Source organism: Mesitornis unicolor, unplaced genomic scaffold, assembly GCF_000695765.1.
Source record: "Mesitornis unicolor isolate BGI_N332 unplaced genomic scaffold, ASM69576v1 scaffold45073, whole genome shotgun sequence".
Classification (NCBI taxonomy): Eukaryota; Metazoa; Chordata; class Aves; order Mesitornithiformes; family Mesitornithidae; genus Mesitornis; species Mesitornis unicolor.
This window is the reverse complement of record NW_010173495.1, coordinates 36815-61909: the sequence shown is the minus strand read 5'-3', so window position 1 is coordinate 61909 and position 25095 is coordinate 36815. Positions and strand designations below refer to the sequence as shown.

The 25095-nt window shown below is 42.6% G+C and overlaps 1 protein-coding gene across 1 annotated transcript in view; it reads left to right on the top strand.

The window, feature by feature from the left end:
- Positions 1 to 5056: 5056 nt before the first annotated feature.
- Positions 5057 to 25095, top strand: part of CNPY1 (canopy FGF signaling regulator 1) — a 31212-nt gene continuing 11173 nt past the window's right edge. The window contains exons 1-2 of the mRNA XM_010180745.1: positions 5057 to 5080; positions 5970 to 6065. Of these exons, the coding sequence (XP_010179047.1) occupies positions 5057 to 5080; positions 5970 to 6065 (120 nt within the window). The remainder of the gene's footprint in view (positions 5081 to 5969; positions 6066 to 25095) is intronic.

Sequence of the window (25095 nt, the reverse complement as noted above, 5' to 3'; positions counted from 1 at the left end):
CTTCCAACCCAATACATTCTATGATTCTATGATTCTAAGACACTTCTTGAGAGCCTGTCCTGAGCCTGGTCAAATGGGCATTTTTAGTGTCTCAGTGCCCCTAGTGCTCTGATTGCCTGCAGAGCATGTGGTGCTCAGGTGTTTAAGCCAGATTTCAGATATCTGAAATGTTTGAAAAGAAGAGTAGACAATAATAGGGTCACTTTGAACATGACGGTCTCAGCCTTAACTGGAATAAAGCAGTGTCTTCTCTCTTCCCTCCCACCTATGGAGAGACCTACTTGTCCCTAAATTACAGACATGTTTTCCTACCAGCTTTACTTTAGACCACATCATGGAGGAGTATAATAATCCAGGCAAGTCTGGAATAAAGAGTATGCCAGGTTATCTAGACTGGCTATCAAACGGAGCAACTCTGAACAAACATGCCTATATACTACTTCAGAAAAGTCTGAAGCTTCTCTTTCAAGGAAAATCCTGCCCTTTCGTATATATCACAGAGCTTTACTGAGCTCAGAACTCTGGCTGACTGAATACATTTCCAGTATAACCAGTAATATATGATTGGAGCAAAAATTGGACCTACATGGAGTCCTACCACAGAACAAATCTGGGAAGTAACATAGACCCACAAAAAATCCTAACCCAACCTAAACTACAAAACCATGAGGTATATTATTAGGTGTACTCTTGCACCATTATGTTTTGTAAGAAATACAGTAGTGGATCATTCTGATGGTCAGAAGATGCTCAAAGTGAATAAGAGCAATGAAATGAATCCACCCAATCTCTTGAAGCAAAAGTACATCCTGCAGCTGCTACTTTATTTCTGCCATCAAAAAGCTGCTCGCAGGCAAACAAACTCCATGGTTAAGTTATCGAGGAGTTCAGGCATCCCAGTACGACCACAGACTGAAATCTTTCAGCTGCAGAGCTGCAGCCAGTGCTGCTGTTGTGGGAGGAAAAGAGAAGTCCCATCCTAAAAGCGCAGTGATCTGCAGTGCGGCAGACAACCCTCACATGCTGTGTGGAGCAGTGGGACCAGAGGCACATAGTGGGTGTCCACAGGATCACCCTGAAACAAGGCTTGGGCTGATGAACAACATGACATTTGCTTTAAATAACTTCCACAGAAATTCAGCCACTGTGGGAACTAAATGTCTCTATGCATCCTTTGGGGAAGGGATTTTGTATGCTTCAAGGTATAACGAAGATTAAAGGCAATATTCTTAAATGAACAGGGAGATGCTTATGCCAAAATATACAGGAGTAATCTAGAGCATGATACAAAAATGCAAATGCAAGAATAGAAAGAAATCAGGACACTGTAATGCATATTGCTTTAATTTGAGGAGCAAAGGGATTTGAGTGGATTTCTAGGGTATAATGCAATACAGAATAATACAGTGTTTATGTCAGATATAGCTGATGAAAGCTCCCAACAGATCAATGCAGGAAAAGGGTATAAATCAGTAGTATTGGAAGATGTCACTTGAGAGCAAATCTGCTCTCAAGCTAAGGTAATATTTTCTGATACTCCCTGTAGTTGAACACAGCTAATGTGAAGCAACGTGGGAGAGAGAAAAAATAAATCCAAATGGCACTTGAAGGGAAAGTGGAAGTTTAAAATATCTCCAGGATCCATATTCTGCACAGAGGGATTTGAGTGAGAGAGAGCACCCATCCCAACAGCAATCACAAAGAAAAGGCTGCAGCGGCCAATGTTGCAGCTGAGACTGAGGAGAACTTCTGTTCTTCTCCCCTTCAGGGCAGAAGCACCCTTTGCTGATGCACTGCTTCAAGGTGTTGTCCAGCTCCTGGTTCTGTGGACAAACCTTTCCTCTAACAGAGAGGCAGACACAGCCCAGCTGAAATGGTGAGGCTTCCTGCAAGGGTGTAGGCAGGTGTTGCTTATGAGAGAAGCAGAAGATGTTGCCACATATTTCCTTCATGTTCCATGATGTCTTTCATTTTGGCTGTGTTAAATCACTTTAACTTAACCTGCTATGTGCTAGTGTATGATGGCATAAACCACCATTTACAAAGGTATCTGAAATAATCAGCTTTATATTGAGCATAGATTTTACTAAGCAAAACCAAAATGAATAAACATAACTAACTACTATTCCTGTTTCCAGTAATTGCTTCTCCTTCATCATCTGTTGCATTTTCATATGTAAATGAATGGAGAGAGCCTTCTGGTTTTGCACTGTCTGTGAGTGAAGGTTCATGATGACAAATAAAATGTTAGAGAAAAGGGGAATTCGCTGTATGGTAAGCCCAAGCTAGTACTCATTTATATTAGTTTTAAGTCACTGGTTTTATTTCTGATCATCACTGCCATAAAAGCAGACCAAGAAGCCTGTGAAGTTTGGCCCAGCCCCTAATCTGGTTTAAATCAGCCCAATACAGCATCAGGCAGCACCAGAAGAGCAGCTTGTCTTCTGCTTGGGCTGGGTTCCTTCTCATCCATCCTGCATGTCACCCTACCCTGTTTTTCCCTGGGTTGTTGTAATATTCTTCCTATGGTAAAAGAAAAGAAAAAGACGAGTAGATTGTCACAGGTAGAACAACGGCTGGATGCAGCAACACATGTGCCATCCTAGTCCCCAGCGGCACATTTGACTCTCTCAGCTGAGTGCATCAATTTGCTCCCAAGGTTGTGCATGTGAGGGCAGGAGACACAGGCTGGGTAATTGCTGCTTTTTCCTCCAAAACTTGGTGTAGCAGTACTTGTAAGGACATAATGTCTTTTTTGCCTACAGAAATAATTTTACATGTGTCCGCCTGCTTTATCTTCTCCTTGACTTCTCTATCTACCTAGAGCTCAGAGTTGAATAGAGAGGTAGATAGGTTTGAAGTTATCCTCTTGTGCATGAATTCCTGTTTTTTTCAGATAAAATTCTCTGACATCTCAAACTTCTATCTTGAACATACTTTAGACAAGTTGCTTCATATATATGTACATATATATATATTTGCAGTGCTCACAAAGTGATAGCTCCATTGAAGTTTCTGTTAGAAAATGCTTTTTTTCCTGCACAAGCTGCAGGCAAGGGGAGGGGACAGGTTTGTAAAGCAGACTCACAAACTCAGTCTGACCTGGAATTCAGTTCACTCCAGGGTGAATTCTCAAGCACAGAGAGATAGAGAAGATAGTCTTATCCTTGGGCCAGCAGCCTGGATTTGGGATGTGTGGTTTCCAGGTTTTTCTGAGGTTTGCATTAGCCGTTTTGCACACAGGCTTTCTGCTGGTGACAGTACAGCCTGCGCGGACATTCCTCTGACATTCCTTGTTTGCTGAGGAATTACTTTATGTCTGACCACACCAATTGCCCATGCACAGCTCACCAGGTGATGCAGATCAACTTACGTCTGTGATTTATCTTGTTGCTATTAATCACACATCCAATGTCTGTGTCTTCTGATGATGATCTTATTTTTTTCCTCAACTGGTGCATAACATGAAAGACCAAGGACTTAGAACCAGGACTCTTTCAGAAATACCTTCATCTACTGATAGTTTTCTTGTATAGTTATGTTTAAAAGTCATTCTTTAAATGTTCTCCTTTCCCCTATGATATGCTGTGTTAATTTTGGTTTGAGTTCGATGCCTAAGATGTCACAGAGTATGGAGTAAATTATTTTATAGAAGTCTATTACACATTAGAGTATGATATCAAGTTAACAAACAGTTACCTTCATGAATTCGCAGTACACTGCATTTAGTATATTATCTTCTATATCTGTTACAAATTGAACCCTGAACCAGCACATCATCCTTCTCAGAACCTGGGATAGTCCAGGGTTTGGCCAGGTCAATCTGTTACTTTTGAAAATCAGTATAATGCTGCCAGTCCTAAGCCCCCTGCAACCTCCAAGACTTACAGAAAATTTGTATTAATGTTTCAGTGGTAAGGCTTCTTGATAGGTTCTCTTACATTTGTATTAATAAAGGTTTAACATAACTGAAATTGAGACAAGCTGTGAGCTGGGAAGGAAGCAAAGCATGAATAGGCAGATGGGACTGCTCAGTGCTCAGTAAGAATTGCTACCCAAGAGCCTTGTGGTGGCCAAATTTGAGAAGGCATCAAGCACTCAGATTTGGGGTAATGGAGCTAATAAAATTAGGGCAACTAACTTGGCAACTTTGCTCCTCAGTCTTTTCCAGCAGTGCAGACTGGGATGATATATGCTGGAGGAAACCCTGAAGGACACTCCAGGAAAGGAAAGGAGGATCAGATGCGAAGTTGAGGACTATGTCGTGGTGTGTCTGGGGAGCTCAGAAAGCCATGCCCCAGCTCCCCACCCCTCAGACAGGGGTTGCAACTCTATGTCCCTCTGTTGAGGGGGATTGGATCATATATGCACAAGCTTCTGGGGAATTTTGGGATTAAATGTTGCTCTCAGGAATGCAGTAACTTTGCTTCTTTTAAATACATTTTCAGCCCTTTGCCAGTGATTAAAGTTCAAGGTCGAGAGGCATCTTTCCTTGTGGACATTTGCTTTGATTCCTGATGTGCTTTACTGAAAAAAATCTCAAACATACAGCAAAGGAGGTGACAGCATGTCAGAGAGTTACATATTTAGCTCTAGCAGCGAGTCAATCAGACATCTAGGCAATTACCCTCTGCTCAGGATGACAACTGAGAGATGTGTTTATTCTGTCTCCAGGAATCTCTGTTATTTTAGGATCCTTTCCAAAGTGCAACCAGTGCTAACTCGTCAGTATGTGGAGACTCTTGTTTATGCTTTGGTTTCCTATCTGGGTGGGATTATTCAGTTATTGACTTGCTGGCCCCCACTCAACCTTTTAAATTCATTTCTACCTTCCACACAATTTCTTGGCAGGAACTACAGGCTGTCTAAGCCCAAACCCTCATATCTTCATCTGTGCTGATGAATCTTTTATCTGCTTTTCAAAGGGTATTAGCTCTTCCATGAGCTGTTAGGTGGCACCTCGCGATCACTGCTGAGAGTCCTGCTTTCAGCTGCGGTTTGGCATCTCCCACAGCCTGACACAGCAGTTTTCTCATCCTTCCCAGAGCTTCTCACCATGGATCTCATCTCTGCTTGTGTGGTGAGTTCCCCATATAAAACCCTCCTCTCCTTTACATCCTTGTAAAGTTATTGACCTCAAAGGCATTGCTGTGGGTCAGTACCAGGACACCTGAAAGCCAGCTATCACCTGTCCTCTCTAGATACACTGTAGGCACGCTGCAGACAGCAGCAGTTACATCTCCTGTCGGAATCTGATTTGCGAGCTAAATATTTTCTGCTCCTTGGGAGCACCCAGTGCCATATAAGCTGGAGGCTCCCCTCAGGCAATGAACAGATGAGTTTAGCTGGAACAGACTTTGTTGTCTTTTGACATTTTATTGGGGAATCAGTTACTTGTGCTAAAGAAAAGGTGTTTCTGATGGCATTCACCTTTCTGAGACATGCAAAGGCTCTGACAAACTGCGGAAGTGAGCCCTGCCTCTCAGCTCAAGGATGAGCCACCATTACCCCGCAAAACGTCCCCAGCTAGAGCAGGAGTTTTAAGCAGCCTACACAGAGATAAATCCAACTCCCACTTTTCATTTGAAGAGGATTCAGTATCGTAACCCGTACTATCCCAACCAAACAAGCCCTGGGGCCCTCAGTGGCCACTGAGACACCCAGTGTGACCCAGAACTGGGTGCTACAGCATCACAAGGTGAGATGGCACCTGGATCATGCACAGAGACAGCCCTCACTTACCCCACTGCAAACCCATCCCTGCTAAAACTCTGCCCCCACACACCCACTTCTCCCCCTGTGTGGCTGGAGAACAAAGAGGGGTTTTGAAGGTTCAAGAGGCCTTTCTGTATTTCTCTTCCTGGAAGCCTGGTGATTATAGCAGTAGCCTCTAGCTACAGCTGTGAAGAGGAGCACCTCCACCAGGCATCTCCTGTAATAATGACTTCTTTTTTCTCTGAACTTGCGAGGCACTGTTGTATGACATTAAGAAGGTGAATCCAAAGAGGACCATAGATGTAGGGTCATTCCAAGTAAACCCTGACGGGACACAAGAGAGGAGTAAGGTAACAGGAAAATGATATGACAGCACATAATTGCTGATATGTGCAATTACCAACCACTTATCCAAACAGCAGTTGGTCTTAATCTTACAACCTTTTTTCTTGCTAAGGGTATCAGCCACTAAATTGCTTCTGCTTCCTCTGGGACCCAAAGTAATCTTTAGGCTTGAAATTGAGGTATTTTCCTTCCTTTTCAGTACCTACATTTCTTTGCCTTTTTAATATTTGAAGCAGTATTGTTCCATTGTTAATCTTGATAAAAAATAAATCAGAGCTACACGCATTATTAAGACAGAGAAAGAAAAAGGAAGAATGAGAGGTGAAGAATATACATGCTACCTAGAGACAGACCATTAGCTAATCAGGCATTGCACTGAAAGTCCAAATAGTGTCCATCGCTGTCCATGGGCTCCCTGTGAGTGCTGGATTCCTTCAACTTTCATTATCCATGGTGGGAACTGAGGGTGGTGGATCAAGCCCTCACATTGCCAACATCCAGGAGCAGAGCTTGGCTTGCTCTATGTGTTTTGCAGAATGGAAAACACAGATCATACTAGATAGATGTAAATAGAAAAGCCTCTGGAAATGTTTGGTGAGCTAGGTCATTCAGCAAATCATTCAGAGAATTGCTATTGACTCATATGATGGACTTTTCCATCATCATTGTCTGTAAATTAAGAGACTTAGGAGACCGTTTAAGGCATAATGAAGATGATAGCTGCTCCTTTGTAAATGACAGGGGCATTCTCAAGATGATGGTCATCAGGCCTGGCTTTACATGTCTGTTCCCAAGCTCTTACTGAGAAGGACTGAAGACCAAGCTGTCCAAGGATATGTCTGGAAAGGGGCTCCAGCTTTCCAAGGCAGCAGGAGGTGAGATGAATCAGAAGCTGTCCAAGATGTTTGAGTCTTCTGAAGTCCAACTCCAAGAAGTGTATCTTTACTGTCAATAGGAACTTCAGGCTCAGGGTACCATTGCAGCCAACAGTGTGGTCAACAGCAATGGTCAAATGAGATTAACGACTGAGAGAAAGTGAGAGGAGGGCACGGTTATTCTATAGCAGAACAAGTGACAGCTCTTGGGTTGCTCCTGGAGTGGTCCCAGGTCAGCACCTCAACCCCTGAGCCTTGCTGCCTCTAACAGCATGAGTCGGCATCAGACCTCAGTAGTGGGCTGATATATGTGTGTCTTCCTCACTTTCAGCAGAAAGTAATTTCAGTGCCCAAATGATGTCTTAATGTGGGCACGGGTATGAATGGGGGCCCATGTCTGCCTGTGGACACATGAACACAGAGGAGATGACTGCAGTAGATCTTGGCTCAAGAAGTAAAGCAATATAGATAACTAAGCATGCATTAATAAAGTCTGACTTTGGCATACTGCCATTCTTGTTTATTCATATGTTGACCCCAATATTAGCAATACACATTTCTTAAACAAAATCCGTGTCCTGCACTGCTAATTGTTAACATAACAGAGGGTTCATGAACCTGTCTTTCATCACATCACTTAAACATTATTTAAACAGTATTTTATTACATTTATTTCTTCAGAGGTAAAAACATTTCCTTTCTATGCCTGTCAACTAATGTGAAAACTGAATATCTAAATTGCTGTAGTTTATTTTCCACAATGGTTTCTATATTGTTTCAGTATTAGCCTTTGAGAATAAAACAAAAAATGTAGCCTTCTGTTGTCTTAATTTTGGGTGATCAGAAGACTGCTTTCCCAGGAAAGAAATACTGTCTGGCCTGTTAACAGAATGAGTTTTAGACCCTGGTTTGGATCTTCAAAAGTGAGCAAGGGAGTTAGATGCCCAAGCCCAATGACTTTCAATGAGAACTGGTTACTTAAAATTCAGAGGCTTCCTTCAAAAGCTCATCCCTAATCTCTTCAGAACAATTTCTACCTCATTGTAATTAACTGTGGATTTAGACTTCAGTATAAATTCATCTTGAGTAAAATTTACAAAGCATCCTGAAGTCCTATTTTCAGAATGGCTCAGGCCCCAAAGAGCCTAAGCTCTCCTGAAAATCCCTAAAGTTACTAATGCCATATCTAAAGTGTAGCACTGAAGATCTTCCCTGAGCTCCTGAGTTCAGATGTTTGCATCTGTCACATCCCATTTCTGTCCCACAGTAAGGCCTGTGCACTCATCGCCTTCCCTCCCACCAAAAGCTGGGGGTGTATGGGCTAGAGAAGGGCTGCAGCTGGTCCTGCTCGTTGTGGACCTGGTGAAGGTGACAGGATGATGAGGCTTGCAGAGTATACCTGCCCACACTGTGTGTCTAACCCACATCTCCCATAGCCATAAGGTTTAGAAAGCTCAAGCTACTTCTGTGTTTTGAAAATATTAGGTCCTTTGTCTTTCTAGGGTTTTTGGCCATGGTCTGTTTTGGTGTGATGGGTTGGACAATTAAAGGAATGCATTTTATTAGGGTATTGCTCTTTAGGAAGAAGGGAAGGATTTGGCTTGGTATGAGTGAGTAGGGGTTCATAATGTACTTTGAAGTGGACATAGAGAATGTGTAGATGTGGACATAGGATTTTTCTTCTCAGCTGAGCCCTACTTGACTCCAGCTCTCCCTTTGGGGTACCACAGGCATCAGCAGCATCAGCGCCTCTGCCATAGTGAATGTTGGACATTTTTTGGCACCCCAATCTCTGATTTTCCCCAGCAGAGTATTGATTATTCTGGGATTCATCTTTTTTCCTGGTTTTGAATGGAAATTTCATTCTAAAGCTGAGAAACTTTTTTTTTAGTAAGCTTTTGTAAGGCTTCTTAAATTCTGTAATCAGTTCTGGTTCCAGCTAATCAGGCTGAATGCGGATGTGTGGACAGAATAAAAGACACCTCAGAGCAACCTCTCTACAAACAACTCTCCCAGTCAAGGTCTCGTCCTACATTTCTGCCTCGGATTTTGTGTTGCTTGTCTAATTATGTTGGCTGCTGTGTAATTATTTTCATGGAACAATAATTTTAACAGCATGCAGTTTATCAGAGGTGCAAATTATACATAATAACATACAGCAATTTTCAGTTAAAACTTTCATAACGTTCAAAAGCCCTTGCGTTTTTCAATAAATTAAAGAGGAAATAAATATTCTCCATTTTGTATCATTCTTTTCCCTTTTTCATAGAGAGAACAACCTACTGATTTTTTTTGGAGTCAATTAAACTTATTTGAAATAAAGCACATTTATTTTGGAACAAGACCCTCCACATGGGGAGCTAATCAAGAATAATTATTCCTCTCTAAATTCACATCCTCAAATAATTTGAATTAAATCCCCAATATAGACAAGCCCTAAATGTCAGTGGAGGTTAAAAAAAAAGTCAGCTAGAGGAGAGCTATCATATCAGAAAGCAATGAGAATAAAAACCTTGTCTAGGCACCCAGGCCAAGCCAGCAAGGAAAGCCATGTCAGGATCAATTCAGACTCATTCACCACACCTGATTACACATGCACTTGCTCAGTGCTTTGAAGTGAATCACATATACATTTCAGTAGCATCATCTGTACGTACGCACTGCGGCTGTGATAGCAGTGTGGGAGAAGGAGATATTGCAATTGTCAGAAAAGAGCAAGTTTAAACATATTTCAGGGAAAAAGAATTTGCTCAGGGATGCCTTTTCCTCTTGCTTTTCCAGGAGGCTGAAGGCCATTCGATGTACACACCTTTCAAAGACGAGGAGCTATGGGAAGTTTAGGCAGATCTGCACTTTCATCTCAGATTTACCAAACTCGGGTTTTTATTAAAATCCAAGCTTTGCTTTCAGATTGCTGCCAATTGAGCAATAAAGTTTGTAGCCACTATTTTTCTAAAACAACATTAATGCCATGGTGCCTTTGCTGTGTCAAGAATCACCAGTTGAACCACCACTCTCTGTAGGCAGGACCAGGCCCATCCTATCATCTGCAGACCCCCTATAGTAAAAGAAAAATGTTTTCACTGTATTTACCTGCATGACACTGCACCCTTCAAGCAAACCACTGGCTACCAGCAAACAAAGCCTAGAGGCAAATTCTGTAGTAATTGTACAAACACCCATGATGGTGGGTGGCTTGGTCTGGATTTCCATCTGCAAAATTTCAAGGTGCCATGAATGTCCAATGGACTCAAGACTTTATCAGACATGAGGCATTACTTGTACTTTGAGGTGATACTTGTACTTTGAGGTAAGGCAGAGATAAAAAGCAGCATCTTTACATATAGCTTGATGCTTCCCTTATGGGTGGCAAGCCAGGCTTGCCTGCTGGGCTCAGTCCCTTAGCACAACATAGGCTTGGTTGCTTGGGTTTGCCTTTTCTGGGTGGAAAGAAAACTCTCAGCAAATCAACTCCCAAGGTAAACAGCCCCTTGGCTGCCATTTCAGTGGGAGGAAACTTGCCCAAGGCAGCACCACATCCCCACAGCTGTGGTTCTCCCTCATCCCTTGCCTTTCCTAAGGCCAGAGAGCAGGAGGCATTTGCAGCACAGGAGAGTGCAGACCCTTCCTCTCTTCCTCACCATCCCAGCCCAGCTTTCCTGTTCCCTCCTAGCCCTTCCCTAAATGCCCAAACCCCAAGAGAAGCCCTGGGTTCTTTTTTTGAGCCAAAGTGCATTCCTCAAGAGCTCCAGAAATGATCCGTATGTGCTGGGGAGGGAGAACAAGCTGTCTCTTGAGGATGAGTAGCCACTTCAGCTATTTTTGGAAGAATTTCAGTCTCTTCCTCCTGAAATGGGCTAATAGGGACAAATCCCAGGTGTGGCATTCATCTAGAAGGAAAAGCATCTCTGTCAGTATGCAGGGTAATGGCACAATGAGGAAGAGAGGAGATTGCTGGCCATAGCCATTGCTTCTGACTGGGCACGCAGAGGGAATTCCTTCAGAAGCATGGAGTCATAGAGAAAAAACTCAGATTAATCATATATCAGAAAAAAAAAATCAGGTTACAGTGTTTGGCAGGGTTACCAAACATATGGAAATGGCTTGAGTCCTTGAACAGCAAGAGGATAAAGCACTGCCTGGCAGTTGGTCACTAGGTCAAGCTAAGGGTGCAATGGAAGATGCAGCACTTGACCCCCAGCCTCTTGGCTCTGCCTTGCATCGGACCCAAAGCCTGGGGCAAGGTTTTTTTTTCCCAGTCTGGGTGGAAATGGCTACTTATAAGTTTGTTCAGAAGAATGTCACTGGATGTTGTCAATAAAGTTTACTGTCTAGAGTTACGCAACACAGCTTTGTCATTCCTGTGCTCAAGTGATCCATGGAAAAGCCAGGGTGTGAATGAAAGCCTTTTTCATCTGCTTTGGATCGAGGCAGTACAGTCCTTCCTCTGTCCAATTTTCAGCTGTGTTGATGAGGAACCAAGGCTCTGTCCCCCAAGGAGGCTGGTTTTTACATTCCCTTATGCCATCATAATATGCCATATGCCACAGACGGCTCTTCCATGCTGTGTCTGGAGGGCAGCTTTCCCCATTCCTTCAATGTCTGATCATTACTGTTTGATCTGACAAATGCTTCTCTTTCTGGGATATGGTAGCATTAACATTGGTTTTAGGAAGAGGAATTCATCAACCAGTTACTGTGGTTTTTAACCAGGGTTTTTGAGTCAAAGGACTGCTGGACCAAGCACCAAGATACTTGTTCCTGGAGGATCCTGAATTCACTGTATGTGTAGGCAGATGGAGCCGAGGAAGTGAATCTGCACTGAAGACAAGTACTCTTCAGTGCAAAGTGTCACCTCAGAAGAAAGTTAACAGGAGACTGTGATGACCATACAGGAAAACAAGTGGCCTCAAAGAAACAGAAATCCAGTTTTCATGGAAACCTATGGTGGATGTTGTTGTTCTGCTCACATGAGAGCTGTGTAGTAAATCCTGTTGACTCTTCCTCTTCTTGCTGTGTGCCAGCAGATGTGATTGGAAGAGGTTTCCTTGTCTGTTCCCTCTTCTGTGAAGTTTGAGTGGAAAATTGTACTTGCTGATGGCTGTGGTATTGATGCCAGCTGTGGTTATCATTTCAAGTCCCAGAGTTTGTCTCCAGAATAATGAGAAGGCTCCATGAATCAAGGAATCACAGCTCCAGATCCTGAGGCACGTCTGAGGATGACAGTCTCTCCTGGGCCATTAGTGCATAAGCAAACTAAGAGGAACAAGGCCAGCTCAGCTCCAGACAGATATATCAAATTCTCAGCTTTAGCTGGAGAAAGGTTTCCTTTTTCAGGTGCTCTATCAGTATGCACTGCTGCCAAGGGCAGATATCACTGAGATATCACATTTAAATAAACTAAATTAGGGAGCTATCCCATCTCATGTAAGACACTTTAGTGGGCTGATGGCAGGCTTCCTCTTCATCTGTGAAGAACTAAGGTGAATGAAAATAAATGAGTTCTCATAAGTTCAGGCTGTTTCTCACATTAACGTCTTGCCACTTTTCCACTGCTCTCCAGTACTGTACAGCAGATAGAAAAAGCAGAAACCTCTGCTACTGTTCATCCTTTTCTGATAATTTCTTTCTTGGGTTTTGCTTGTTTGTTTGTTTTTGTTGGTTTGGTTTTTTGTCCTTTTGTTTATTTTTTTGTTTTGGGTGTTTGTTTGTTTGTTTTCCCAACAAAGTTTTTCTGCTACAAAAACTCATTGAGCCAAGGGTCTGTCAGACCAAAGTACAGAGATGGACAGGCTTCTTAATGCTGTCTTGGACGCTCAGAGAAGTCAATGCACAGGATTTATTACGGTGTGTGACATGAAAGGTTGTTCTTCAGCTAATAATCTGGGCAGTTTAAATGTAACCGTGGGGTCAGATTGTGCAGCAAGAGCGAAATATTTGAGCAAAATGTCAATTCTGTGTGCCACAATGTTACCAGCTTGATGGGGGGGGGGGGGTTGGGGGGGGGCGGATTGAGGGAAGGGAAGTTCCAAGTACTACAACTGTTGGTTTGTACATAGTTCTTGCCCTTCCCTGACAAAGTTGCAGAGCACAACTTTGCAACAGTGTTCCACACCTTATCTTACCCTGCCAGCTGACCTCTACTTTCTGTTGCTCTTGTATAGGTAGAGTCTCCAAACACGCACATTTCAAGTCAGGGTCTTTCTATGAACTGAATTCTTTGACAAGTTCCATTATTGCATTTTTAAGAGAGATACAGAGTCCTCATAGCTCTCAAATTATAAAACTACAGAAATTCTTTAAAATCAAGAAATTCTTTTGAATCCTTCAACTAATTATCAAATTTCAATCCTCAGTAATAAGGCAGGAGAACTTCCTAGCTAAGGCAGAGCACTCACATGAAGAGTGGTGTGGATCTGTAGGCTGCTTTACTCAAATGAAGTGTTTTAGGAAAGCGCAAGTACATTTTCCTGACTGTCGAAAATGTCAGTCTGAAATCCCATTTCTTCCTTGAGAACTGAGTGCATGAAGTGTTTTTAGTGTAACATCGTCTGTGTATATCTATGGTTTTTGTGGCCACCCTGGTTTCTGCTACAGCTACAAAGTAAGATATGTTGCACTCATCTCCTGATCTTTGCTAGATATATTGAATAGAAAACTACAGAAAATCCACTCTCCAACTCAGTTAAGCAGATCTGGACGTCTTTATTGGATACCTTTTCGGCTAGGGACTTTTCTACTGAGTGGATTAAATTCACTCTATACACACTAATATTTCTGACATGGAACATGAACAGGAATTTCCATTTTTCCCCACAGCTCTTTTCCATTTTCATTAAAAACAGCACATCCACAACATGAGAGACCAACAGTACCAGCTTTCATGCAGAATCAAGTACCTATGCTCACATCAGCATTTGTATTTCCTAGCACTCATCCCTACAGCCATGCACCCTTCCTTGGGGTGGGACCATCAGAAGGGATGCAAAGGGAATAATATGTCTGTGACCCGTTTGTCTCCTTTGTGCTGAGATTACCCACTATGACACTGACTGCAGTTGCCTTTGTGATTTCTGTCCTTGTTCCTTAATGGCATAAAGCAGTTTTTAAAACCATGGGAGATAAGTATGCTCAGTGTGTATGGTTACTGCTCAGTGAAGCAGCTACCAAATTGCATTTTGAATAACGTCCCTGAATTTACTAATCTCTGCTTATAAAGGCAAAATATTTACATTACTGAGTCAAAGGCTGGGATCTTCAGTTTGCTCAGCGCTGTCTCAAGTCTGTTCCTCTTGGATACAATGGCGGATTTACCATCAGCTTCGCTGGGAGTCATCGTCAGGCCAAAAACAAGGGCTTATGGAAATACCATCCATAGTTCCTAATCCTCTGCTGGAAGACTTTCCAGAAAGGCTGTGCTGTTAAACCCTCCTTCCCCTTCCTCAAGAAGTTATATTTGCATTTTTTGCAATACCCACATCTACTAGATCCTTTAGTGAAAAATCTGAAGCAAGCAGATGTTTAACTTCCATACAGTTAGCAGTGTATTCCCCTATAGAAGAATGGAAAGATTTTACTTTTAATCTTGATAGACTCATCTGTTCAGGGCAAGGATACATGTTTTATGAGATAATGAAACTGGATGCTACAAGTAAAACTATATTTTTAAGCTTCCAACTTCTAGTACTTCTTTTGCACACTACAACTGCATTTGTTTCAAAGCCGAAGTAAACTGGACAGGTAGCATAAATTAATTCCCTAATCCATGGGCAGAGCACAAGTCTTCTTTGTAATTCTCCATTTGTTGTTCCATTCCGTAGCTTCTAATTCCTGTGCAATGCTGCCTATAGATTGTAACCTCAGTGACAGTACCCCACCTCTCAGCGACTGCTTTATGGCCCCATTTCTGTCATGGGCTGGATACTGTGGTACTGCGGACAGGATCAAAGATTATGGAGAGAAATCTTTTGCCATAGTAAAAGTAAATTCTTCATCCAGAATAGTCCTGACTACTTCTCACTGTGATGAGACCTTATTTCTAGCATTTGCTATCAAGACATCCAAGGTTTATCTATAGACTTTAAGCAGAAAGTGGACTGCTTGAGTCTCACTGAAGTGCTCACTGAAGGTATTTGCTGCTTCGTGCAGCATTGCTGTGAGCTCTCTGTGCTGCCTTCTCTGTTTCTCCTTGCTACCTTTCAGTCCCTAACTTCCCATATTTCCTAGCCTGAGCTCCCCTGAAAGACTGACTCAAACTTTGGTGTTTAAGAAACTCGACAGACATCACGTTCTGTGTCATCAGGTGTAGTGTTGTTTGCTCACTGGAGCTGTAAAATGCTCTTACAGCCTTGGCATGTGAAACCTGGCTCTGCAGCAAGGAAGCTCATGCTTTCTGTCTTCCACAGCAGAAATCTACAGACTGACTTCTGAGACAGAATTTTTTTTTTAACCCTACAATGGGACTTAACATTTTTGAGAGGTTTCAGTTTGCATTCAACAAATGAAACTGTTCTGCTTTTATCTGTCAGAAGTCCTAGGGACTTTAGAGCTTTTAAAGATAAATGATCCAGGAGGCTTGGCAGGCATTAAAGACCTCTCATTTACTTGCTGATCAGTTATGTTGCTTACAGTCCTCCACAAACAGATTTTCACTGGGCTGTGGCAGAAAAAAGCAAAAAACTTTGCTCTTGATATTTCCCTGAATACCCTTCAGCAGTGCTGTAACCAGCCAGTGAGCACATCCCTCTCTCATCTTTTTCTTTAGTGAGTATCACTTCCAGCTATATCCCCCCAGTGCTGCATCTTTACCTTTTTCAGAGACAAATACTATTCAATTTCTTGCACATGCATGTTTTCCAGGAATATTGGGGTGTTTTACCACAGAGTCCATATACTGAATGCTTTTCTTTGTTACCTGTCCCTGAAGTCCTCTGTCAGGGATGCTCAGGTTTTCTGCTTTATGTTTCCTTGAACATTTTTGTCTAACCTCAGGGCATTGAAACTTAGACCCTTTGATATTCTGTGAGGGCTTCCTAGTGAAATACTCATTAACTAACTGCTCTGACTTTAATGCAGGTCTAATCTGGAGTTTAGTCTGACAAACCTAGCAGCTGACCCATCTCGGGACTGACTGCACTGTACTGGGATGATGGGTCTGTGTGATTCAGGCCGGAAAAGACCCTCATAGAGCACTGGGGAAGGCAGCTGAGACTCAGGTGTCTCCCTCTGTGTGCCTCTGCACTGTGTCTGGTCCAGCCAATTCCAGCTACTTTCACAGCAACATCACGTAGCTGGGGTTTTGGCAGCCCTCAGTGCAAGCCAGGAATGGCCAAGCAGTAGCAGGTCAGGACACGCTAACCTGTGTCAGAAAAGCTCTTGGCTTAAGTCAGCTCTGAAATCTGCAAAGCTGTAGCATGTGCTGGCTTTTCTTTGATCTTTTAACACCACCACCATCCTGATCAGGATGCCCACATGCAGCCATATGTCCTCCCTCCCTGCATCCTAGATGAGAGGACACTGACCTGGACTTCAGTGCCCCAGGCTCTGGTGCAACAAGAAATTGCTAGAAGCAGTAACTCTGGCTAAGCCTCCACAAGCTTTTGAAGGTAGTTCAGGAAATACTAATGTAATGACTTTTGAAAGAAAGTTTTGCTCCTGTGCAGAGCATCTCCTTCTTCCAGTGGCATGAGGAGAGCAGGATGGGTTCCTCCCTGTTGTCTGTCATCTTCTTGCCCCCAAAATCAGACAGACATTGGTGTCCCCTTTGGGATGCCTGGCTTTTATGCATAGAAGTCCCATCAGCTGCATTACAGTAGCTCTAGCCCATGCTGGCTCCCTCAATGCCTTTAACAAGTTGACCCTGGATTGCTGAATGGCTGACCGCTCCCTGGGCAAGATCACTTCATAGGGCTGGTTTTGCAGAAGTGGGTGACACAAATTCTCCCTGTGTCTGTCCCTGCTCTGCTTATCACTTGCCACTGTTACTTCCAGCCCTGTGTCACTTCTCTTCCAGTCCCTCTGCCCTGTGGGAAAGCAGGTCCCTATCTTGTGGTGGAGTAGACAAGAGAGCTGCCAAGTCACCTTTGCCCAGGGCTGGTGCACCCCACGCATCCCACCCACTCGCAGCAGCAGCAGCCCCCAGATTCACTGCACTGATTGTTTTACAGGCAACTGCAAGTCCCGCGGGTATCTTCTCTGGTTCCTGCTGGTCTTCCCCTACCAGACTGTGTTCCCTTCTCTCCTGTTCCTACTTTAAATTCCCTGTGTGGATCTGAAGTGCTGTCTGGATGTCCTCCTACCACCAAACTGACTCCTTTGTTCTGCCTCTGGTTACCAACTGTAGTTGCTCTCCATGGGATGGAGATATGGGAAGCCACCACATCTGGGCTGCTTGGGCAGCTTAGGGAAGAGAAACACCTTCTTCTGCCAGGTTATATACACAAAAATATAGCTGTTTCCAATCTCCATTGTGTCTATCGAAACTCATTAGTCATACATTCATGGTTTATTTGCACACTCAGGTTCTCAGTGAAAGCTGAGGCTTGGAGGGGATGGATGAAAGCATGGTGCCTTTTGGGTCAGAAGCATTAGTTTATGGCTAATTGGCGAGTTGAACAACTCAATAAATTGCTTAAGGCATTGCAGAGGATGCAGCAAAGAGCAGCTTTGGTGCAGTGTGTCCTGTGGGCTTGACTCGTTACCTGCCTGCCTCCTGGCCCTCGTGGGGGATGTGTGCCACCATACACCACCCATTTCCAAGCAAATAAACCTCCTCCCTGTTGCTGCCAGGATTTGGATCCTGGGAGTCCTCGTCTCTGTCTGCTTATGGTGCTGCTAAGCCTCCTAAATTGATGAAGACTGGTAGTGGCTATTACCTGGAGATTTTGATACAGAAATATCAAAACCTTGAATGACTTTCCATTTCTTCACAGCCTCTTTGGGATTTTCATTTCCTGTGTCTAAAATGGCATGTGATTCTAAGTGTCATCTCTCTGGCATGAAGTCCTTATTTCCTATATGCTGCATCTGCCTGATTTGATTGCATTGGTCTTTCAGCCGCAAAAATATCCGGCAGGGCAGATCTTGCTCTTGCAATCAAATAAAGGCATTACTGTGATATAAAATACTGGAAAAATGACTTGTGCAGCCATCAAAGCGTCTCATAACAGCAGCAGGAAGCACCTAGACAGCATGTTGCGTGTGTGAGAGACAATAAGGGGTGAAACAGCAGCATGTCGTGCTGGCATCAATGAAAGCTTCTCACAGTCCCTGCTGCAGAGCATCAGCCCTGGGATTTGCCCAGGCTCCAGGCTCCTAGACTGGCCAAGAAGCTTGTTGATTTTGCAGTCCTGGATGGTGAAAAAAGTGGGGATGTGATTTGGAGATGCTGTAGCAGAGCATCTCAGGGGCTCGTTTAGTACACCAGTGATAAGTGAGCTCTGAAAATTAAAAAGAGAAGTTTTGCTTCCAGTTGCAGCATGGAGCTGTAAAATGAACAGCAAGTGTTCTTGTAAAAAAAAAAAAAGTAAGATAGAAAACCCCCTGTATTTAAACATTTCACACATAGGAGCTTAAAATCTTAAGTGTGCATTCCCATTCTCTTGCTATGTATAAAAAAGATATCTGAGAGAAGCTTTTAGGATTCTTCTAGAAGCCTGCTCCGGACAACAAAAGCTGCTCTATTTGTGTGATGGCAATGTATCTTCATATAGAGAAATGTAATAGATCAGCCAAAACCTAAAAAGCCTCATTAAGCCACTCCGAGGTCTGCCCACAGCCTTGCAGGGCTGTGCTGCGCTGGGGCTGGACTGCACTACTGCGGTTACACCTCTGGGCTGCAGGGCAGGCACTCTTTCAGGACAACACTTTCCCAAAAGGATGCCCCCAAAGATGGCCTGACCTGCACTAAGAGACAAGAGGAAGCAGGATTTCTTTTTTTCTGTAGCTTGGCAGTACCCATTTCCTAAACACAGATCTTTTTGCTCATTTTTTTCCCCACAAAAAGTAATAAAGGAAAAATTTGCACTTGAATTAAGTGAATCATAGGATAAATCGTGGGGTTAAGGCATTAAAAATTTAGCTTCAGTATAAAGAGGAGCTGTTCTGCCTTGTATTTCCTTAAGTAAGGTAAAATAATTAGGCTTTCTGAGCTTTACTTGCCCGTTATTCTCATTTTGCAAGGAGTTGTTCAAAGGGGATTATGCCACCAAAGGGGATATAAGCACCACCAAAATGATACCATCCTGTAAAGTATGATTTTTTTCAACTCAAAAAATAATCTTACAAAGGAGTGGTTGTTTCTCTTTTATTTTTCTACAGGTTTTTCCTGAAATTTAGATTTGATAGTCCTGAAACAAACCTGTTCTGAATATTTTCGGTGTAACTATGCATGACTATAGTTTTCAGAGTAGTTATGAGTTCTCTTTACATCACCAGTCTTACAGTTTCTGTGAATCACTGGGAACATTATAAGGCAACTATAACTATAACTATAGTTATATATAACTATAGTTATATTATAAGGCAACTATAACTATAACTATAGCTTTTCAATTCCTGACATTCCTGTGAGGCCTTCTGGGTCTATATGATTTATAGACAACCAAGATCAGATGCGCTTTGATTGCCTTAATCCAGACTGTAAAACATTTGGCTCCATATATATGGATTACAAACAGTAGCTGATACTTACTGCAACTGTTTTGCCAGACACTTTGCAGCAGAGTATCGGGAAAAAGAGAATAATTTCTTTATTCCTCTCTTATCTGGGATAAATTTTCCCCTTTTTAATAAATTCGTCTTGATCAAAAAATTGTATGAAAAACAGTTTTCTACAAAACTTTGCCTGGAAAGAAGAAAATATTAAGGACCAGGACTCTGATAATGCCGTACACATCACCCAAGAGATCCAGATATTCTTGCTCACTCTATGGTGGTGACTGAGCTCCCTGCTGAGACTACGATCCCCATGTCTCAGTATGAATATAGGGAGAATATAGCCTGCTCGTTGCTGCCAAGGGCAAGCAATAGCAAGACTTGGAGCAGCCCTGTTCCTGCTGTCCAATCTGGGAAGTTGGGTCCATCAGGTGAAGATACATTGTACCTTCTACATTCAACGGAGTGAGTTGCAGATGGAAGATTTACAGTCACTTTCTTGGTTTGGTGCCCCTCAGGGCTTATCCAGTTATTTTAAACAGCATTCTTAATACTAAACTATAGGCAATATCCAATCTATATCTGTATATTTAATGCTCTCAGTGTAATGGTAGAGGACGCTGTGGGTGCCTTTAGTGGTGTTCTACAGCAGCCCTGGAGACAACCTTGAAGGCACTACTGTGACCCTGAAAGATTGTGCTGAGATCCTGGAGCACATTGGAAGCAAGGCTACGTAGAACTCAGAGGTAAGAATTAACCCGGAGACAAATTGAAGGTTGACTGGAGTTGGAAGAAAGCAGAGCCTGAGTGGCTTTGCTGAAAAACCAATCAAGAAAAAAGAAATCTGTTCAAAACCCAGCATCTGCTGTCGAAGACACAGGTCACTTATAAAAGGCCACCTTCTACCCACCTGTCAACTTGGTTGACTTTCATTATTCAATGGATACAGGAATGTCCTTTGGTGATATGTGTGGACACATCATTCAGCACCATTGCTGTGCAGTCCCAGATGGAGAATTGCTTGTGTATGTACAAACACACACAGATGTACAGATATATATGTATATTTAAAGTGCAGCCTGTGTTTAATATCTCTTCTACATCCATACCAAGCCAATTTATGGGTAGATGATGGAAGGTCATAATTAGAATAAATTAATCCTCTGGGAAGTCCATTCCCAGGCAGCTCTCAGCAAAAGGCAGACTGGCAATGTAAGGAGTATAAGCTGTACTTCCAAAGCGCTTCTTAGATATTCTTGTCACTTCCAATTTCCCCAGGGTGTGGACAGGTCTAATCTTCCACCCTGAGAGGCACCCGTTTTACTGGTGTGCACTTTATTGCAAGGAGAAGCTAAAGGCATAGTCCAACACCTCAAAGATGCTGGTGAAATATAGACACAGAGCATCCTCACAGTCTGCTTCCCCAAATCCCTCCCAGCTATCCAAATGGAAATCAAAATCTCCATCGCAGCCTGGCTCATCACCTGGCACATATATAGAAGCAGGGTTGCTGTTTCTGAACATTTTGTTGGGCAGAGACATAACTGGTCAAGTGGCTCACCTGGTCAACAGTGGAGCTATAACCTGGAGCCTGGTGCTACCATTTACTGGACCATGCTGTCTCCTGTGTGTAGAACAGATGTCTGGCTTTTTGGAGAAGGAAGCAGATGCTTCCCCACTTCCCGATGTTTCCAAGATTTTGTTGTGAGGAAGCTAAATGGAAATTTTCACAAGAACAGGATTTTGTGTTTTGCTACAAAACAAATTGACTTTTCCTCAGTAATCCCATTCTGCAGTATATGTACTGTCTCTCCTGCAGCAAGGTGCACTAGGGATGCACAAAGAAGTTACTACTTTTTAGTGCTGGCACCTCAGTAGTACTAGGACTCTTAATCATGGAGCAACCAACTCTACACTACCCAGTATAAAGCCATTACAGAAAATCAGCTTTTGCCCAAAGGTGTTACTGATCCAAATAATTTTAATAATAACAATAGGTTTTATAAACAGATTAAATCAGAATTTGCCCCCCAAAACTGGAAACTGTAGGATAAAAAGGAAAATCATTCCATCAGAGAAGATAAAATTAGCTGTGGTCTAAATTTCACCGCAATATCTCATGAGCCTTTGGTGCTCTTCAAATGTCCCACACGTATATTAGTTTTATATCCACTTGAGAATGAAGTAATTTTCACATAGGATTTTTAATGCTTAATTATTCTTCTTTTGTTCTTATCTCCATCACTATCCGAGTTTAAAGTTGTTTAGTTGCTCAGTGATTCAAGCCTTTTAGTTTCCTAAAGAGAGAGTGCAAAGGTGAAGAAGGTCCTATCAACACAAATGGAGATTTCCAAGAAAGGGCACTGCAGCCAGACAGTCCCAGTCTCCCAGGGTGGCAAGAGAGCATCAGAACCCAGTAAATGCTAAAACGCACACAAGGACATTAACATCTTATTTTTAACAGCCAGCTACCACACAAGCTTCCTTCTGAAATGTGATGTTGACAATAAGAAAGTCTAGATTGACTGCATTTATTTCCATCAAAATTATCTAGAAACTACCTGTGCTTTATCCTCATTCATTGCAAGCTTGTAAAAAGGTTTATGTCCCATAAAATGCTTGGGAAAGTCCACAAATTCACGAACATTTCAGCAATGCATACCTACCGGAAACTCTTGTATTTCTTTTTCAGGTTCCCTTACATACTAATTTTTAAAATATTAATTTTTTAAAATATTATTTTTTTTAATGAGGGAAAATCCCAGAGAAAACACCTATATAAAAGGAAGATCAGAGTTGAGAATGTATTTATAGAACTTAAGGGCATTTTGCTGATGGGTTGTAATATCCTTATAAAGAGCATAAAACTTCCAGGAAGTCCAGATATAAATATACACTACCGAAGAATTAAAAGCATGTTAAGGTAATAAATACAGAAGTATCCGATGACCTGATCTGGTTCCCATCAGATAAAATGGAGAGGACTATTGCTGTCAATGGACACAGATCCTGAATTAGCCATAGGATGTCAGGGGCTGAGGGAAAATTGTTTGAATCATCGATCATGGGAAGTCAATAGCAGCTCACTGCAGATGTTAAAAGTTAGTATCAGTTTTGTCTGTGTGTTCTGCACTGCATTTCCTTATGATTTTGGGTATTTGGTTGTTTTATGCAGCTTTGAAATGGCACACATTTTTTCCTTGAAGTACTTAATTTATTTGTGAGTTTTAACATATTGTGCTAATTTCCAAGGAAATTGTTTTCACTTGGCCAAGATATTCTTAATGGGTGACTGCAGTTAAGTTCTCCAGCAGCTGTTTCTTCACTGAAAGAAGCACGGCAATATTTTGAAACCACTGACCATCCAGCATCTCCTATGAAAATGCATTTCAAAATAGCACCACCAGTTTAGGATACAACTCCAGGGACCCACCAAAGAAATACAAGAGACTAGTCTGCAAGTGACTCATGGGGGACCATGGCCAAGGTGGCTGGGTGACCTCTTTTTCACAAAGGGGAGTTGAAGGGGGCCAGGAGCTGGGCTGACTCTCAGCCAAGGGATGTTGAATTCCTTCAGGAAGCTGCTGCTGGTCAAACTGGAGGAGGGGCAAGCATCACTCAATGGGTCTAGGTTAGCAGAATTGGGATGGAAAGGTGATTTTCAAGAATAAGCTCCCAGACAGCATTGAAACACCCCAAAGTCTTGAGTCATGGTCAGAATTCTCCTGATTAATAGTTTGGGTGTTTTAACAGTGAACTACAAGCCCAGAAGTGGCAATTTTTGCCAATTTTTCTTTCCTTAGGTTCATTTGTTTGTATGTATATTTGTTTTATAATTGCATATTAAAATTAAATCTAGCCAGCACCCACGTCCTCATAGCTCTGTCTAAGGGAACATCATCTCCTGGGTTGTGTGCGTACCTGTCACTCCTGCCGCAATGGCTTTGGTAAAAAAGAGGCGATTTGGAAAGGAAACGCTCCAGAGAAATTAAGCCCTTTTATACAGGTAATCAACTGAAGTGAGTGAAAGGGCTTTCTCTCCTGAGAGCTCCTCGCCCTAGTGGAAGCGATTCTATAGATGCTATTTTGAAAGCATGTCATATCCATTGTGTTTTGAAACATTTAATTATTTGTGACTCCCTTCAGCGTGGGAGCCTTTCTTCAGCAGTGCTAGGTGGGGTAATGCTCTCATAATCATCTCTTGAATATCGCGTGGAGCCTCTCGCTGTTGGATAGGGAATCTGTGACAGCGGGATATTCGGGGGTTGGGTGCCTGGGATTCAACACAGATTTATGCCCATGATATTTAGCTCATGGCATGCAGGTGTGCCTGGTTTTATACTATGTATTTGTGTATGCAGTCATCCCCACTAATTTGTATTTGCTTTGAAAACAGATGACTTTGCTATTTGTAGATTTGTATGCACTTTTGCTGTAGAATGCTTACCATAATCTGGAAAACTTGTACAACTGTATCTAAGGCATTATCAAATGTAACCTTAAAGCAGATGGCTCATAAAAATATGCATGTGCTTGGAATATTTGCATCTACCATTCCTAGAAACATTCTGGAAACCAACCTAGAAATTAGAAAGGCTTCATTGTAGAAAATTACGCTTAATTCAATAAATGACTGCTCTCAACCTTTTTTTTACTAAAATTAAATCCTATTGTATCAAGTACCTTCATGCACTGAACAGAAAAGCAGCCAGATTTGGGTTTCGGTCTACCAACTGTACACAAGGGATGCTTTGGTGACAACTATCCCCTTACGATAAAACCAGAAAGTACTTCTTACTGTTAATTTCCGTATGTATATAAACATTTCACAGTGTTTAAGTAAAGTCAGCTCTTAGTTTTCTGCAGAGTGGGGGTTAGCTCCCTGGAGAAGTGCAGGGAGTCCGAGCAAGGCACTGGAAGGAGCTGACCTTTGGTACCTGTAAGTGCAGCAGAGAGACGGCTGCTGCTGCCAGCTGGGGTGATAATCCCCTTTGCCTCTCTTAAGCGATAGTTGATAAGTCTGCACAGAATTAGTTGGTGGTGTTTATTTATCAACTGGGTCTCTTTTCACTGCTGAGTTACTCAGTTTTTGGAGTAGGAAAGCTAAGTTTAGATTGCTTTTAGGTGAGGTTATGAATTTCCACCAGCTTCCCCTGGGCAGGTATGTGGGTAGATGCGTTGGAGGGGAGCTCTAAAAGTTTGCAATTGATTTTTTTGTGAGAAAGAAGAGCAAAAATCACTTAAAATTCAACATTCCTGGAATACCTTTTGCAGAGGCTAAATGCTCTTGTTTTCGTTCAGACGGATTGCTGTACCTGGCTTTCTTGCAGCTGCCGAGATGCTGGCGATGCTCGTTGGGGCTCATCAAGCAGCAGTAGGGAGGCCTGTGGCTTTTGTACTCCCTTTCCATGTCCTAGATGTCTCAGCCTTGTGAGTTACAGCTGCACCTCATAGGAGGGAGGAGCAGGGCCCTCGAGCTGGAGCAAGCACTCTGCTGTTCTTGGTT